At 44.0% G+C, this 18,727-nt stretch overlaps 1 protein-coding gene across 3 annotated transcripts in view; it reads left to right on the forward strand.

Annotated features, from left to right (window-relative positions):
- LOC139420199 (receptor-type tyrosine-protein phosphatase mu-like) overlaps positions 1-18,727 on the forward strand; it is a 300,083-nt gene that overhangs the window by 198,228 nt on the left and 83,128 nt on the right. For 2 of the 3 annotated variants that reach the window (XM_071170026.1, XM_071170027.1), the window contains exon 14: positions 4,333-4,468. In XM_071170026.1, the coding sequence (XP_071026127.1) occupies positions 4,333-4,468 (136 nt within the window). Of the gene's footprint in view, positions 1-830; positions 906-4,332; positions 4,469-7,279; positions 7,310-18,727 lie in introns of all 3 variants that reach the window. The other variant, XM_071170025.1, reaches the window with a different exon arrangement.

The raw sequence follows: 18,727 nt of genomic DNA on the forward strand, positions 1-18,727 counted from the left end.
CATCTATTTTCCTTACTACATGCTGTCTCTCTCTCTCTCTCTCTCTCTCTCTCACGGTGCCAAGACTGGACTATAATGCTATATGCTAATGAGCACTAGTTCCTGTGTTGCTTCCAATCCTTTTTAGCCACAGACGCTAAGCACGGTTGAATTTAGAATCCCCCTCTTGCCCATCATAGATTATGAAAGGACTGTTTTAATGCTTCTTCTTTTTTTTTTGATTTCGTTATAGTTTATGGCGGTTAATCAGATTTTATTGGACCTGAGCGTTGGCGCATTAAAGTAGCATCTGCTAATAGGTTCAGCACCTCTCGGGGTACCTGCCAGTCATAGTGGTGGCAGCCAATCAGATCCCCAGAGGGGGCTGTGGTGCGGGACAAACTGCTCATACAGAAGGCCATAACCATGACAGTGAGAGAGCCTGAACTGAATATTGAGGATTTTAGTGGCTCTAGCAGAATGTTTATATTCAGTCTCATATCTCTAGAATGGCTCCCTCAGGTTTGTATGAAATTCCTGTGTTAGTTCCCTCCCTGCTGTTCACGAGTACACAACACAAACAAGTCATTAACCAAGCTTTTGGGATGATTACTAATGTATGGAAACATAACTGTTACAAAACCAATGCTTGTGAACTTTATGTAACTTTCTATTCCTCCCTGAGAGAAGCATCTATTTCTCTCTCCCTCCTACCGTTTCTCTGCTCTGTGTGATTAGGGATGTTTTCCTGTTTGCCTGAGTCTCTTGGCTTCAACCTTGCCCTCTTCTTCTTCTCCTTCTCCCTCTACTTCCTGCATGTTGGCCTGGAACAACTTGTTATTTTGCCTTAGCCGCCATAATCGTGACACAGCTCACCACTCCCTACATACGCATCGCCCCCGCGGCTGGCGACAACCAACTAACAGGTCAGACCACCACTACAACTTCCCAGCTCTCTCCTCGTGTGTGTGTGTGTGTGTGTGTGTGTGTATGCCAAGATTGATGATTCATAATGTATGTCTGTTTGTTACATTTTGTAGCGTGTGTCTCTTTAAGTCTTAACTAGATGTGCACTGACATGTTTGAGAGACGGTCAAGGGTTAACTAGGTTACCAGATATCTTCCACTTTGTATTTGTACCTGCCATTCGGTCAGTATTTATCCTATTCATATCCTACAGATAGTGTGACATGGGATTTGGTACCTTGAACACCTGGTTGTGTTGAAAAAACATAGAATGTGCTCATTTTCATTCAAGGCAGATGTAGGAGTTGTGAGTGTGGGGGGGGGGGGTCATTACAGGCCTCTGCAGCGAGCATGAAACCGAGAAGCTGCACACTCTGGCATGCACGACAAAGCCGTCCTGCTCAACCTGCTGTCAGAAAATTACATTAAAATATTTACCAGGCAGGCGCGGCTTCAAAGGAAAGGTGACATCTTTCCTCCTTCTGTTTATACAAGAAGCCAAATGATTCTACCCAGTCACACACAGTCAGACACTGTGAAATATTTAACCATGGACGTTTTAGGCTTGTTACAGGTCATGGGGAACATGATTTTTTGAGGGGAAGAAAAGGGAACACTATGTGGATGCTGGGAAAGACATGTATGTTCAAAACTTTGGACTCGAGTACAAATTGTGTTACAAATTTGCAACATAGTTTGACACTTACAATTTTCAGGTTTCCCTTAAGTTATGAAACTAAACCAACTGTTAAACTCCAGTTTACATTTTTTTTTAAAATGAGTCAGAAACGTCTAGTTTTAATACAACATGGACAACAACGTGTAGATAGGAGTGACCTGCCAGGGTTCGTTAAATATCAGCATTTGTTTTATTTACACATATGATAAATGTAAGCAGTGGCGGCCGCTGTGTGTTGTTAACCAGCTCTTGTGGTGTTTCAGGCCCCGACGTTTACACACCCTCCCACACAGAGTTAGAGAGGAACACCCTATCCCCCAAAGCACCTCGCATAGTTTGAGTTTGACATGAAACGGCCTCCCTGAAAGCCCGAAAGCTTCACTCCCTTCTTCAAAGCCGGAGATATCTGCCGTTTAAACTTAAAAAGCACCAGTGTTTTATGCCTCTTGGGGCATTCAGTTTGCTTTTGACCCATAAACAGAGATGTCAAGGAGAGGATTTGAAGTAGAAAAGCTTGGCGTGAAAGTAAATAGTTAGAAAGTCCAAAACAGCTGGAGATGTTTTGACGTTTCACGAACAAACTAAAGATACCAAGGGAGTCAAGCTGACCTTGACTGTTCAGTCTTTTAGCTTGGGAATATATTTGAAACTTCTGTTCACATGTGAACACCCAATGTCTTCTGTATTTTTGCCCACGCAAGGTTTACCTGATAGGAGCCAGAAGTCCTCCTTACTGCTTTCCATGAAGGCCTTTTCCTCACCATCTGGTTATCCAGAGAGCTATATCTAGTGGTATTCACATTTATATGGAATAACTGATCAACTGAGAGACTGCCTGCCTGGTAGGTCAATGCTAATGACTGTCTGTCCTCCTCTGGACTCAACATTGAAGGTCGGCAGGTAGCCTAGCAGTTAGGTTGTTGGGTTTGAATACCTGAGCCAACAAGATGAAAAAAATCTGTCTGTGCCCTTGACTCTAATTGCTCCAGGTTCAGTGTTGATAACGGCTGACCCTGACTGTGACACTCCCCCTCAGAGAGTCTCGGGGAGAGTTGGGATATGCAAAAAAACACATTTCAATAGGACAAATATAAGCACCCAACAAATTGTTATCGTCCAAGGACATGGTCAACCTTGGTATGGAACCTGGAGGGAAGTCACCCTCTCTCTCCTGGCCCCTCTGTACTCCAAGCCTACACTCTCTCCCTTCACTTCACACAGACTCACCCTTTGGGGTAAAACAAATTGTTACCGTGGAATAAGCCACCCGTTTGTTAGCCCCCCTATCCGTCACAGCGGTAACAACGATAGTGATGGATGTTGTCACCCTTTGATTGAAGTAGTGGTGGAGGCGGGGAGGAATAGATTGTGGGGGGCCGGGGGAAATTGAACAACGTGTCCTGACTATTTTTCATCCCAAACTCATTTAGCGTGAGGAAATGGATAGTTCATCAGGCCGCGGGTTGACGTTCCATCACATTATACAGTAAACAGGAGAGCAGGAAGCTCCCTCTCTCTTTCTGTCTCCTTCCCTCTTTCTCTCCCTCTCTCCTCTACCTCAGTCTATCCTGCTCTTCCCCTTTCTCTCTCTCTCTGTCCCTCTCTCTCTCTCTCTGTCCCTCTCTCTCTCTCTCTCTCTCTCTCTCTCTCTCTCTCTCTCTCTCTCTCTCTCTCTCTCTCTCTCTCTCTCTCTCTCTCTCTCTCTCTCTCTCTCTCTCCTCTTGTTTGTTTCTCTCTCCTTCTCCATCTCTCCCTTCCTCAGAGGGGAAGGTCCCAGTACTAGTGAAACAGTGCCTCTTCTGGTACGCTGCGAGGGGCCTGGTTATCTCATTGGAACAGATTTGAAATGCCTTGGCCCTCGGTGTGATCACCCGCCACTGCCTGCTTTGGGAATAAATTGCTCCCTAGCAAGTATTCCCCCTTATTTCGTGTTTGTGTGCTGCCGCTCACCACACTACAGAACATGACCCAGATTTGAATATCCAAACGCAACAGAGGCAACGAGCTCGAGCTTTGTGTCGCCCGAAGACAATGGGTGTGTAAAAAGGGACAGTTAATGAGTTTATCTGGAACTCTCAGGTGCAGGAGCTGAGGCGAGGGCAAATTACTGCTTCATATAAGGATTGGGGGGAGGGATGGGGAGGAAAGAAAGTAGTGCATAAACACATAATGCCAGGAGGGAGGCTGGAGGACAGACGAGGGAAAGGGAAAGCATGGCTGACGTGTAGAGCAGCTGTGGAAGCCAGAGAGAACATGCAGCTGTGAACTTCACCGTCGTCAGTCAAAAATCAGTTTCATCACATGGAATGAAATGTAACATGGATAGAGGCCTGCTTAGCATAGTATGAACTGTCACACAGTAAGGCATCAGTATTCCAAGGTTGGTCTTTTCCTGCCATATGGCAAACGGATTGTACGTTGCTGGAGTTTTCCAACTCCTAACCACAGAGTTAGACCACCCGGGAGACTTGAAGACAGCGTTGTCGTAATGAACTATAACAGTGTAGGAATTCCCCTTCTCATTTAAAACCTTTCCCTATGGTCTTACATAGTCAACGCTTCACTGGTAACGGGTGTTGTCTTAGCCCTGCATGAGTCCTTGATGAGAAAGAAGTGAATGACGTGACAACCCTAATGATGATGATGATGACATGGATCCAAAAATGGCCACCCGGTGACGGTTGTTTCCCATTGTCTTTGACCACCAGGGGCTGCGACCAGGAAGCCTGACGCGGTGGAGCCGGAGAAGCAGACGGACCACACGGTGAAGATCGCCGGGGTCATTGCTGGTATCCTCCTCTTCGTCATAATCTTCCTCGGCGTGGTGCTGGTCATGAAGAAAAGGTCAGACTCCCAAACTGTCTTTGTACTGTCACCTGTATGGTACAGATGCAGCCACTAAAAATACTATTTCCATGATCTGTGTCATTTCTGTACAGACAATTTGTGTGTGCAATTAGTGTACAACTTTTTAGAGTCTGCAATTGTATACTATGTGTTGCTGTCTACATTAGAGCCCTTTGTCAACACATCAAGAGTTGGTGTATTGAAAGAAGATTTGAATGTTTCCATGCTCCCTGAGGTCCAGCGTTACCCTGATGCTGTAGATTAACAGGAGACTTGTGTGCATCGTGTAATTACATGAAAGGCCAAATCAAATGAATTCCCTCTGATTGTCCCAAAACCCCCTGCATTGTCAACGTCAAGGCTAAATGATTTATTTCATGACACTGATAAGCACCATTTAAAACTGTTTAAAGGCACTGCTATACGGTATGCATTGAAATATTCATACCCCCCCCCCCCCCCATGCACTAAAACAAATGCCACTGTATTAATGACCTCGGTAATGGGAATAGGAAAATATTTCAGGGGCTTATCTTGTGGCAGGAAAAACTAGCAAAGATAAGAGGGAAAAAATGTAGGAAAGCACTATTTGTTTTCAAAGAGCCAGAGATGCCTGTGGCTGTGTAGCTGCAGGCTAGTTTACATTAGCCCTAGTCCAATGCAAGAGGGAGAGGGGGGGGAAAGAGAGGAGAGGGGGGTGAAAGAGAGAGAGGGGGGTGAAAGAGAGAGAGGGGGGTGAAAGAGAGAGAGGGGGGTGAAAGAGAGAGAGGGGGGGGAAAGAGGGAGAGGTGGGGGAAAGAGGGAGAGGTGGGGGAAAGAGGGAGAGGGGGGGAAAAGAGGGAGAGGGGGGGAGGGAGAGGGGGGAAAAAGAGGGAGAGGGGGGGAAAAAGAGGGAGAGGGGGGGAAAAAGAGGGAGAGGAGGGGGGGAAAGAGGGAGAGGGGGGGGGAAGAGGGAGAGGGGAAAAAAGAGGGAGAGGGGAAAAAGAGGGAGAGGGGGGGGAAGAGGGAGAGGAGGGGGGGGGGGGCAAAGAGGGGGAGGGAAGAGGGAGAGGTGGGGGAAAGAGGGAGAGGGGGGGAAGGTGGCAGGTACTACACAGCAGCCCCTGGAACTGATGCTGAGCAGATAGACTAACGGATGCTGAGCAGATAGACTAACGGATGCTGAGCAGATAGACAAACTTCCTCCACACGCACGGGTGTAGCGCAATGGGGGTTTCGGCAGATTTCTCTGGGGTACCTGCTCTCAGTATCTAGAGCCCTCAAACTTTACTCCTCATCTAATCAGGGACTGATTTAGACCTGGGACACCAGGTGGGTGCAATTAATTATCAGGTAGAACAGGAAACCAGTAGTCTTGGAAGTTGTAATAGTAGAATGCACAAGGTGCAATTTCTAAATTGGGTAGTGAATCATCAGTTCCTCTTGTCATGTCAGTCATTACATACTGTAGAGAGATATCTATAACAGAAATGTCCAGATCAGCTAGCCCATGTCAGCTCGTGTTTTTTTAGCCTCTAGATTTTGTTGTAATGTTTGAGTCACTCAAATATCACATGAATACACATTATACATGGCAAAAATTATACATGGCGCACAGGATGTTCCCCAATGCTGGAATGGGGGCCTGAGTGAAAACATTTCGGAACCCCTGATCTGAAGGGTCGTAAAGTGGTTTCATACTGTACAGTTGTCAGTATAGCAGTTGTTCTGTATTTCAATCCAATGACTCTTCATTAAATCATGATGACCTTCATGATTTATTAACAGATTTATTTCAGACATTCAGGGAATCAGGGACCAAACCACTTCAGCAATGGTTTAGTTGTGTCTTTGATGGTCACACAGTGTATGTGTAAGAAAATGTAGAGGCTTGTGTCTCAGAGTAATAACTAGTGTCAACATTCGTGTTGTTTTTGCTATTACTGCCCAATGTTATAGTTTGTTGTTCCTTCTTGGATTGTCAAACAGTACATGTGTAAGAGAAAGGAGAGGAATACGTTTATGAATATTAAAGCCACTGCTGTTGTACAAACATGTTATTCCAGCCAGTTCCTGATAAACTTGCTCTCTAAACACAGCTCCAATGAGCTTCCTCCCCTGTCCTCTTCTTGCACTCGCCCACTCTCCAATAACACTACAGCCCACGTATCATCTCAATAGCAACCAATCACCTTCACTGAGGCGCAGGCTGGCCTTTATTGTCATGGCCTGGAGGCAACTCTGCAGAATGGTCACTAGCTGGCACAGCCACAAAGTCATAAAATATGATTTGAAGCCTAACCTTAACCATACTGCTAACCCTAATACCTAACCATAACCTGAAATTATGACCAAAAATCTAATATTTGTTTTCCTACATTTTTAAGATACTGCCAATTTTGACTTTGCAGCTGGCCCATCTAGCGGAAATCGCTCAGTTCTCTGCCTCCAGGGCAAGACTCATGACAATAAACATCAACCTGCCACTAATGCACTATGTTACCCACAATTCTCTCCTGCACACCTGACTTGCCAATCAACAGGTCACTCCGCCCACCCACTGTAACTGAATGTTGTAACTCTGTGGGCCCTCACCCTCTACCCCTCCACGCATGACGTTGTACCCCCAAGCAACCACCTTGCCCTCACAGTCGTACTTGTAAGAAACGTCACTTTATGCCTCCATATCGTGTTTTTTTTGGGGGGGGGGTTTCATTTCTATATATTTTTCTCCAGTACATTAATATTTTTCCTTTTCCTTTCCTTCCATTCCATTTCCCCTCCTGTCCCCCACCACTGCTTATATCCTACCACCACCCCACTGGGCAGAAGAACCTATCACTCCTACACTTACTACCTGTAAGTAACCCACTTTGTGACTGAAAACGCTTAGTGCCATGCTTTCTCGATCTGCGACCACCGCCTTTATTTACCATGCATGAAACATCTTGGTGACTTTTCTCTCCTTTCAAACTGCCAGCCGGGGCTTAATTGGTCTAACATTGGCTAGCAGTTAACATCTAGCAGCTAATGGCTAGCAGCTGATGTAAGCTAACGGCTAGCAGCTAATGTAAGCTAATGGCTAATCTACTCACCTCAAGATCCAATTTGAAGTCCAATTGCCAATATCAAAGTGGAATTGCAAACATTTTGACCAGATCATTTATAAATAATGGGTAACATATATAATTGGTCTAAATTAATTGAAAAACTGACACTCAAATGAGGCAAAATGCTTCTTTCTAAATTGTGACGACGTTCCAGCCAATGCTGTAGTTTGAAAGGGGACCTTGATCAGTCACTACTATTATAAAACAGTTAGTAAACCTATAGACGTAGATACTACTATATTTGTCCATAGACATCAAAAATGGAGAACTCCGTTTTCTCCTTGTATTGTGCTTTCTAGAGTATTTTGTGCTTTATTGACTAAGAGGGAAACTGTGTTCTCTGTAACCCAAGTAGCATTGCTCCATTGGAATGGCCAACTAACCCGTCCCATTTTCAGAATAGCTGCGCAGGCGTGAGACAATGAGAGGGGGTCATTTTTGTGTCCGACTCGCCTCTTGGCCTAACCCTGTTCCAGAATCCACCTCAACAGGTCAACTTCCATGATCCTCTCTGTCCGTGGTCATGTCGGTGCTGCTCATTTTTCCATTTCTTCTCCATGTTTTAGATCAGTTGTTTTTGCAAGGCACGGTTGACACCATGTAAATTCCTCATCTGTACCCTGGTACAGTGGTGCTAAAAGCCTACTGTGATGGTGACGGCAGCTTTGTGTATGATGCTCTGCACACTGTGTATGATGCTCTGCACACTGTGTATGATGCTATGCACTCTGTGTATGATGCTCTGCACTCTGTGTATGATGCTCTGCACTCTGTGTATGATGCTCTGCACTCTGTGTATGATGCTATGCACTCTGTGTATGATGCTCTGCACTCTGTGTATGATGCTCTGCACTCTGTGTATGATGCTATGCACTCTGTGTATGATGCTCTGCACTCTGTGTATGATGCTCTGCACTCTGTGTATGATGCTCTGCACTCTGTGTATGATGCTCTGCACTCTGTGTATGATGCTCTGCACTCTGTGTATAATGCTCTGCACTCTGTGTATGATGCTCTGCACTCTGTGTATGATGCTCTGCACTCTGTGTATGATGCTATGCACTCTGTGTATGATGCTCTGCACTCTGTGTATGATGCTCTGCACTCTGTGTATGATGCTATGCACTCTGTGTATGATGCTATGCACTCTGTGTATGATGCGATGCACTCTGTGTATGATGCTATGCACTCTGTGTGGTGGCAAAGGAGCAAAGAAGGGCTGTAGTATTGTGTATTACAGCTATGCATTTTTAAACAGTATATACTTTCTACAACGCGTTTTGTCAAAACAAGCATTGTGATTGGTTGAGATGCATTCCAAGCCATGCGTTTTAAGCCGTTCTAAAACAAAAAAGCCATTTACCACGGGAGATGCCTTGGGTCAACTATGTCAGTTGGTTTACTATTTCCAACTCTGTTGATTGTTTAGTTCATTTGCTTTGATTGAAAACACGCAGTCGATCAACAAATTATGTGATTCCGGGAAGAAACAGTTATTTGAGAGACAAAAAGGATGGCATTCATGAAGGAATGTGAGCTGGCTTCAGTGTGACCTGCTTGTTTTCAATAGAGGGGTGGAAGCTCCGCAGAAGAACCCCTGGCTTGGATTTGAATAAGAGCCTGCTAAATGTCCATAGGGAGAGAACACACACAGTGCCTTTGGAAAGTATTCAGACCCCTTGACTTTTTCCACATTTTGTTACGTTACAGCCTTATTCTAAAATGAAGAAGAAAAAAAAACTCAGCAATCGACACATAATGACAGTGAATAACAGGTTTTATACATTTTTGCTAATTTATTAGAAATAAGGTGCATCCTGTTTCCATTGATCATCCATGAGATGTTTCTACAACTTGATTTGAGTCCACCTGTGGTAAATTCAATTGATTGGACATTGATTGGAAAGCCCGACACCTGTCTAAGGTCCCACTGTTGACAGTGAAAGTCAGAGCAGAAACCAAGCCACGAGGTCGAAGAAATTGTCCGTAGAGCTCCGAGACAGGATTGTGTCGAGGCACAGATCTGGGGAAGGGTACCAAAACATTTCTGCAGCATTGAAGGTCCCCAAGAACACTGTGGCCTCCATCATTCTTAAATGGAAGAAGTTTGGAACCACCAAGACTCTTCCTAGAGCTGGCCGCCGGGCCAAACTGAGCAATTGGGGGAGAAAGGGCTTTGGTCAGGGAGGTGAAAAAGAACCCAATGGTCACTCTGTCAGAGCTCCAGAGTTCCTCTGTGAAGATGGGAGAACCTTCCAGAATGACAACCATCTCTGCAGCACTCCACCAATCAGGCCGTGTGGTAGAGTGGCCACATGGAAGCCATTCCTCGGTAAAAGGCAGATGACTGCCTGCTTGGAATTTGCCAAAAGGCACCTTAAGACTCTCAGAACATGAGAAACAAGATTCTCTAGTCAGATGAAACCAAGATTGAACTCTTAGGTGTCAAGACTGGAGGAAACCTTGCACCATCCCCACGGTGAAGCATGGTGGTGGCAGCATCATGCTACAAGGATGTTTTTCAGGGAATGGGTCGAGGCGAAGATGAACTCCAGAGCACTTCTGACCTCAGACTGGGGCAAAGGTTCACCTTCTAACAGGACAAAGAACCTAAGCACACAGCCAAGACAATGCAGGAGTGGCTTTGGGACAAGTCTCAATGTCCTTGAGTGGCCCAGCCAGAGCCCGGACTTGAACCCAATAGAACATCTCTGGAGAGACCTGAAAATAGCTGTGCAGCAACACTCCCCATCCAACCTGACAGAGCTTGAGAGGATCTGAGAAGAATGGGAGAAACTCCCCAAATACAGGTGTGCCAAGCTTGAAGCATCATACCCAAGAAGACTCAAGGCTGTAATCGCTGCCAAAGGTGCTTCAACAAAGTACTCAGTAAAGGGTCTGAATACTGATGTAAATGTTGATATTTCATTTTTTTTAACAAAACAATTAAGATTGTGTAGATTGATAAGAAGAGAAACAAACCAAGAGTAAGACCTAACAAAGTGTGTAAAAAGTAAAGAGGTCTGAATACTTTACAAAGGCACTGTACGTCCCAGATATGATAACATTTTATATTTTTCTATTCCAGTTATATCCCCCCCTCCCCTCTATATTTGGAGCTTGTTGCTTGGATTTCTAAAGGAGATTTTTCTTGGTGACTTCCAGAAAATGCTGTTTGGTTTGTTATTAACTGTCCCTTAGAGGGATGAGCGGGATTCTTAGAGAAAGATGTGGTTGCTGTGTGACTTTTGTGGAATATGACTTTTCTCTTTCTACTTTCTGTCCCTCGTGTTCTCTCACTTCCTCCCCTTATCTATTTCTCTCCCTATATCTGGTTCTCTAAACTCCTCTCATGCTCTTCCCCTCTCTCTCCGTCTTCCTCCCTCTCCCCCTCTCTCTCTCCTTGGCCGTTTAAGGAGGAGTAATATGGTAAACGGTGTGAGATTATGCCTCTCAGTTCGCGTCAGGGCTGCCGAGCCAAGCTCATGTTTAACAGCGAGTCGCTTGCCACTCGCCTCAAATTGAGCAGTCACACGCACCCGGCGCTCTAATGAAATATTGAATGCAGTTTGTCTTTGATCCAACGCGCCATGTGCCAATTATAGCAGAGAGGGCAGAACAGGTGGAGGCAGGGGAGAAGGAAAGAGAACAAGAGGTCTCTGAGGAGAGATAGATGGAGGCAATTCACCATTACCTACCAAGCCCTCCTCCTTCCCTGTATCTGTGCAGTATATAAAGTTGTACTTCATTTTATACCGCTAACTCCAAAGGTAGGCCAAGGTCTGTCCAGTTTTTAAATTAGCGTTACTAATGGTCCATTTCTCCATTGGGATACATTGAAGTGAAACAGATCAGGTAGTAAATTGTACAATCTATGATACTTTGTTCAAATGGACTGCTATGAGGTAGAAGTGTTGTATTAGATTGGGTAAGAGCTATAAGGTAAAGAGCACTACGGTCTCCTATAGCCTGAAGGCCTATCAAGTTCTACATCCCCGATGAGCTAAATGCTGAGTTTAGGCTTCCCAAATGTCACCCAATTCCCTATATAGTGCACAACGTTTAGTGAAACATTGTGCGCTAAATATGTGACTAGGGTGTCATTTGGGATGCAACCTGGCTGCGTGACTAATGCAGAACCGCCAAGATCCCTCCATTATTTCCCTGGAAGCCTTGTCTGAAGGCATGGTAAAACATCTTGATAAAACAAGAGGAGTAACTGCCTGGGATGAAGGATGAGCTGAGTGGGACGCTTCCTCTCCATCTTCCCTCCCCGGCACTTCTTTCTTTCTTTCTCGCACACTCCTATACGCATGCACGCGCACACACACACACACACACTGAGAGACAGAATGTGTAAGCACTTCCAAGTGAATCCAGAGAGAAGGGCCCATTTTTAATACTGTGAGCTTAAAGCAGCCAGGTGGGGCCCTGCCCGCCATGTGAACAAAACCTTAATTAAACCCTACAAGGAAGGTTTCACGCAGAACAAGAATCAAATTAATTACAACAATGGAATGCGCATTTGTCTGGCTGACAGGCACTGTCATTCCGAAGAAGAGCAGGGAATTTGGAGAAAGGAGGAGGTGGTGGTAAGAGGGAAGACGGGAAGACCATTTGGCCCGTCTGTTGGGAGACTCAACAAGGTTGTCCTTCAACTCCCTTTGTTATTAGCCCAGCGGGGGAATTTCACAGGCTGCTAGCCTAACGTTAGCCTTTAGCACCCAGCCAGCACACGCCGCAAATAAGCCGTCCTCTCTGATGCTTGTTACATGAGAGGTGGCAGCACTTGCACGCCGCGGCCCTAATAAAGGTGTACACACACACACACTCCTAGTCCTGTTTGTGTGCTAATGGTCGGCGTACACACACGGTCTTCACCTCACCACAGTTTACATTCGCGTCACCCTGCGATACGTTAATGGCACTAGTCTCCCGCTTCTCATTCGATTAGCATACATAACCCCTAAAGTGCAGGTGTCTCATGAACGGCGTGGTAAGTAATGTTGCCAAACCTCCTAAGCAGCCCATTGGAGTGTGTAATGTGATTATAGAATAGCATCTAAGTACTGTTCTGTGTTCAGGTTCTCAATAGAACCTTCACGTTATATGATCTGACTAGAGGAACTGGAGTAGGATGGAAAACGGGGACTCGTTGTTTGCCTGTTAAAGCCACCGTTTTCCCACGGTCTTAATGAAATGGGTGACTGTTTACAGTTTGATGGTATCAGCAGCCAGTTACTACACCCAACAGTTACTACACCCAACTGCCATTGTATCAGGGGTCGAGGGTCGTTCAGTTGGGTCGTTGTGGAGCACACTTTTGTGTTGTGGCTCCGGGGCTAATGAAGGCCCGATGTCACACGGGCTCTTTCTCTTGAGAATAAAGGATGTGCCGCCAACACTTGTGACCCTCAGGGTTTAAACTCTGGTAAACGGTGTCGTGGGTGATTGGAACATTTCTAAGAGCTCCCGGTCTTAATTCAGCTCTGCCTCCAGAGTCAATTCAGACTAGATTCATTTGGTTTGGGAGCCCAAAAAAGCTCTTCTCTTTGTGTCGTTGATTTGATCAGGGGTGTTACTGGATCAGCCTCTTGTCTGATGCCGCCATTGTAAGTGGAAGTCAAAGTGCAGATCCAAGTACAAGTAAGAAATTACAGCTCACACAAAATTAATGGGAAATGTACATTTCCCATTAATTTTGTGTGTTAGGCTACCGTAGGGGGAGAGCTGGCCATTCAGTTAGGTGTTTTCATTTATCTTTCTCTCTCTCACGCACATTTTTGGGGGTTGGCGTGTTTTTCCCCGGTATCTCTGAAGACTGTTTATTGGTTTTTGTGGATTTTCAGCTTGGCAATTACTGTAGCGACACTGTACATTACAAGTTGTCTTTCTCTCCAATCTTCCAGGCTTTGAGTTCCTTCTCAGTAACCTTGGTTTTCCAGTTGGTTGAATGGAATGAATAGAAAAACATACCTTATAGCTGAATTCTAGCTAACATTGGACGCTTGTTACAGTGTAACATTAGTACTATCATATCTATGTGCTTGTAGAAGTGCATTTCCATTTTTTGTATGAGAAGAGACATTCCCTTTTTTTTGTATGAGAAGAGACATTTCCTTTTCCAGCAATGACCCGACATACTGTAAATGAAAAGGGTTGTATAGCTAGCTATCTGTAACATGAAAACATACTCTACATATCTGTCTAGATAGATATGCACGCGTCTTTCCAAACGGACTTGATGGAACCAACCATGCTTTATGATCTGGGTGGAAGCTTGAAATATTAAAAAGTAACATGTTTCATGATTCTACATGAAGGAATGGCAAAAGAGTTCCGTCTTCAGTCCCTGGTCAAACATCATTAGGTTTAGTGGTATGTTTTATTTTTCAGTGACTTGTTGGTACAAGAGAGAGTACATAAATATGGCTGGTAATAAAGTGCTAGACCAGCCTGTTATTTCGACGGTTGGATAGAGCCCTGGGGTGTCAACAGCTAATCCCCACGCCAGCCTGCTGTTTATACAATGAATTCCACTAGCTGGCTCTTATGTCTATGTACGAATTGTTTCGAATGTAGCCTAGATCTCTTGTCATGGTCTGACAGTTTCTCTACATGGTTGAATGAATTTTCCTTCACCGAGGTACACTAGCTAGCCAGTGAGGAGGATAGCTAGTCTCGTCTCAGTCTGTCGCTCTCTGTGTGTGTACAGCTCATGTGGAGGCTTCCTCCCAGCATCACCTGCAACACTGTCATTAAACTGTCTGAGTGGTGTGGCTTAGTATTTCCCCTCTCCCTCGCACACTGTCCCTCCCCTCACGCACCAGCAGATCACAGAAACCATCAAGCAGACGTGCTGTTATTTATTCATCTATAAAGACCAATTAAAATTGCAAATGGAGCCGTCTCAGTGAAATCCTTTATAGGTCAACGTTACGGGTATGGGCTGTGTGTTTTTTAAATAATTTTCTGGTATCGTAGAGAATGTAGAGGATTCATTGAGGTCAGGAATGCTCCAGTTCCTTTAGTACAAAATGTAAATGTGCATTCTTGCAGTGCTTTAGGAATGAGGTTTTGATTTGGGCTTTGAAAAACCAGTTGGTTATGATCAAATAGGATAGCCACACAAATCAGGGTGTGTCTTGATATTTTTGTTGCCCAGTAGAACATGTGTAATAGTGAGGGATTAGGACCCCAACTGTACACTCTGTGTGAAACCTAGGATGCTGTTAACGTTCATGTTCAGCAGAGTTGAGGTCTTGTGCTCTTCCCTTCCACCTTTCCATTCCTCCATGTTTCCATGTGACAGATGAGATCTTTTCCAGTGAACCCGCTCTTCTTTGAGGTGATGCTCCTCTCTCACTCTCTCCCTCTCTCACTCTCTCCCTCTCTCACTCTCTCCCTCTCTCACTCTCTCCCTCTCTCTCTCTCCCTCTCTCTCTCTCCCTCTCTCACTCTCTCCCTCTCTCACTCTCTCCCTCTCTCACTCTCTCCCTCGCTCACTCTCTCCCTCTCTCTTTCTCTCTTTCCCTTTCTGAGCTGGCTGACTGCTCGTCAGTAGCCCCAAGGCTCTCATTCTGATGCGCTTCCTACATGATCAGCCCTACATACAAATACATGTGTTTGTCCCCTGGAGAATCTAGAACAGTCCCCACTCTGTTTTACCATGGGATTTCATGAGCTGTGCCAAGTGTAGACGACAGTCCGCAACGATTCAAACTGTTACGCGTTGATAGCCCTAGTCATATGTAAAACATATTTATGCAGCGTTTGGCGACGTGCATCTCCAGCATTCTATTAAAGATGCATTGCTCAACTGAATAATGAGATGATGGTGCACTGTGTTATTGTTCTATGTTAAAGACATGGCAGCTCATTGTAATGGACTCAATGTATTGTAATATGGTGAATTATACGGACTTGTTAAGCCAAGATTCATGAAATAGGAATTTATGAGTACAAAACGCTTGTTGAACAATTACATTATTCTATTCTAATTCTATTTATTCTTTGTGTGGGATTTCTTTTTTCCAAATGTCATTAAAAATCTGCTTGATTTTCACATTGTTGCAACGTACCTGTTGCACTCCTCTCTGTACCCGTTGCGAGGTTGTAGTGCAGAAAGGAGAATCCAGCATTGTGAAAGGGGTATCAGAGAGACTACAGTGCCTTCAACGTTTTGACACCCCTTGACTTTTTCCACATTTTGTTACAGCCTGTAACACAATACCCCATAAATCAACTCAGGAGTCAAACTATGCTAAGTTACATGGACTCTCTCTGTGTGTAATAATAGGGTTTAACATGAGATGACGACCTCATCTCTGTACCCCACACACACAATTATCTGTAAGTTCCCTCAGTTGAGCAGTTAATTTCAAACACAGATTCAACCACAAAGACCAGGGAGGTTTTATAATGGGGCAAATCCAATTCAACACATTACTGAGTACCACTCTCCATATTTTCAATCATAGTGGTGGCTGCATCATGCCATGGGTATGCTTGTAATCGTTAAGGATTGGGGAGTTTTTCAGGATAAAAAATAAATGGAATAGACCACATGCTGAACTAGGTTCTCCTCTAGGATTTTGCATGTTTTCCACCAGACTCTGGGAGATTAAATCACCTTTCAGCAGGACAAAAATGAGGCCAAATCTACACTGGAGTTGGTTACCAAGAAGATGGTGAATGTTCCTGAGTGGCAGAGTTACAGTTTATACTTTAATCTACTTAAAATTCTATGTTAAGACCTGAACATAGTTGTTTAGCAATGATCAACAACCAACTTGACAGAGCTTGAAGAATTTTGAAAAGAATAGTGGGCAAATGTTACACAATCCCGGTGTGGAAAGCTCTTAGGGATTTACCCAGAAAGATTTACAGCTATAAATGCGACCAAAGGTTATTCTAACATGTATTGATTGACTCATGCGGTTGAATCTAATCAAGATATATCAGTGTTAATAAAATGTTCTTCCACTTTGACAGAGTATTTTGTGTAGATCATTGACAAAAAAAATTACAAATCAATTTTAATCCCACTTTGTAACGCAACAAAATGTGGAGAAAGTCGAGGGGTGTGAATACTTTCTGAAGTCACTGTAATCTCTAATCAAAGGCTACTATATGAAAGGATATATTTCCAAGTACCACTGCTTTTGTTCACTCCCAGTCGCTGTCATTCTTTAATGATATTATGAATCCCTGATAAGCGCCTTTAGAGGACATTTACCTCGTGGTTTCATGGCACTCTGATAATGGAGAGACATTACAGGCCATCTCCAGCAGGTCTCTGTCCACAGCCGCTGCCTCGGGCCTCACCACTGGTCCTCCAGAGCCCCCACTGCCAACCATTAAGATTTATCTTGGCAAAACGACAACTAGAATGGGTTTTATGCAGCGCTCTCTCTGCCTGCTGCCTTGGACAGAATGCCTCGCTCCAGTGTAGGGTACCGTTCTCCTCCGCCTCCTCATTGTTGCCTAGGGGCCATCAGTGACCAACACGGTAGGAGCTTTTATCCTTTTCTTTATCTGTCTGTGGGCACAGAGGGGAAGAAATGTGTTCTCTCTCTTTATCACTAGAACTGCCGTTCGGCCACTAACGTGTGATATTATACACTTAAAAAACATCACCCCCCAAAAAGCGATGTCATGCTCCTTCCCTAACTTTTCAGAAATGTTTGTATTTTACATTGCTCATTTGTCAGAATTTTTTACATGTAAAAAAAAAAAAACGATTCCCAACCAAACGGTCAAGATAATGCACTGTAGGACATTGATACCCAGCTAGGCACTAATGCGTCTCTATCTCCTCACTGAATGAATGACAAATGGATGAATGGGTGATAACTGTGCTTGTTACTTCACAATTGAATTGAAATTAGGCCTAACTGAATGATGAGTTTGAAGAGGTTAATTTAATTTAGAAAGACAATTGTGTAATGATGAGTTTGTTATGCCTTTTATCAGCTTTGGCACTCGGTCAAATCATTTGACCTTGCGCCTGGCAGGTTGATTATCATTTTCTTTTACATTTGACTTTTCTTTTACATTTAATAAGCTGTTTTATTTACTAGAACTCTAACTAATGTATTGTAATGGTAACAAAAACATGCTGCGTGTTGCAGTAGAATAATGCAAAACATATCCTTGACTATCCCAAGTTGATGAGCGAAGGGAAGCAAGCGATGCCAGCCCACTGAATGAATGACAAATTGATGAATGGGCGATAATTGTGTATGTTACTTCACAATCAAATTTAAATTAGGCCTAACTTAATGATAAGGAAGGTGAAGAGATGGATTTAATTTAGAACAACAGTAGTGTAATGATGAGTTTGTCATGCCTATCATCGTTGGCCCTCGTGTTAATAATTTGACTGCATGCCTTGTGGGTTGATACCATTCTTATGTTTTACTTTGTAAAAATAAGCTTATAATTATTAAGGGACTGTTTTTTTTTTTACTATAATGCTATTACATGTATTGTAAGGGAAACAAAAACACGTACACCTTTGGAATAATGTGAAACATGTCCTTGTCTCTAATTTGATGAGCAAGGGGAAACAAACAATGCCAGTCAGCCTGCACAGCCGGAACTACACCTAAACTCAAAAAAACTAATTTCACACATAGTTAGCCTGTAGACAAGATTAAATTGGCAATAGTCTGATTGACAGTATTATTAGGTGTTAAATTGTACATTAAGAGATGGGCGCAACTTGTAATTTGCAGATGCAGGGAAGGGAGCATCACTTTATCAAATCCTCCTTCAGACTCACATGCAGGTAAAACGTTTAGATTTCTATATAGTATCAGAAAGGGTTTATATGGCCCTTACTTTTGTCAACTAACTCTCAAAATTCAAGAGTTGCAGCTCTATTTCCAAAATTTCACTTCAAGAATATCTGCACTGTCCCAGCGTTCAGCACATGACCACTGGCGTGGCAGCGTCGCTCTGGCTGCTAAGCAGACTAGTAACATACTGTAAATGTATTTATTTTCTTATTTCCACACTGTTTCCTTTGACCTGGCAAAACTAAATTCTAATGGACTTCTTTGATGAACTAGTGGTTTGTTGTTTTTACTTCTAGATTAGAGCAGGGTTATTGAACTTTGACCCTACGAGGTCCGGAGCCTGCAGCGACTCGGAGGAGTACGTG

The sequence above is a fragment of the Oncorhynchus clarkii genome, chromosome 11 (genome assembly GCF_045791955.1).
Source record: "Oncorhynchus clarkii lewisi isolate Uvic-CL-2024 chromosome 11, UVic_Ocla_1.0, whole genome shotgun sequence".
Taxonomy (NCBI): Eukaryota; Metazoa; Chordata; class Actinopteri; order Salmoniformes; family Salmonidae; genus Oncorhynchus; species Oncorhynchus clarkii.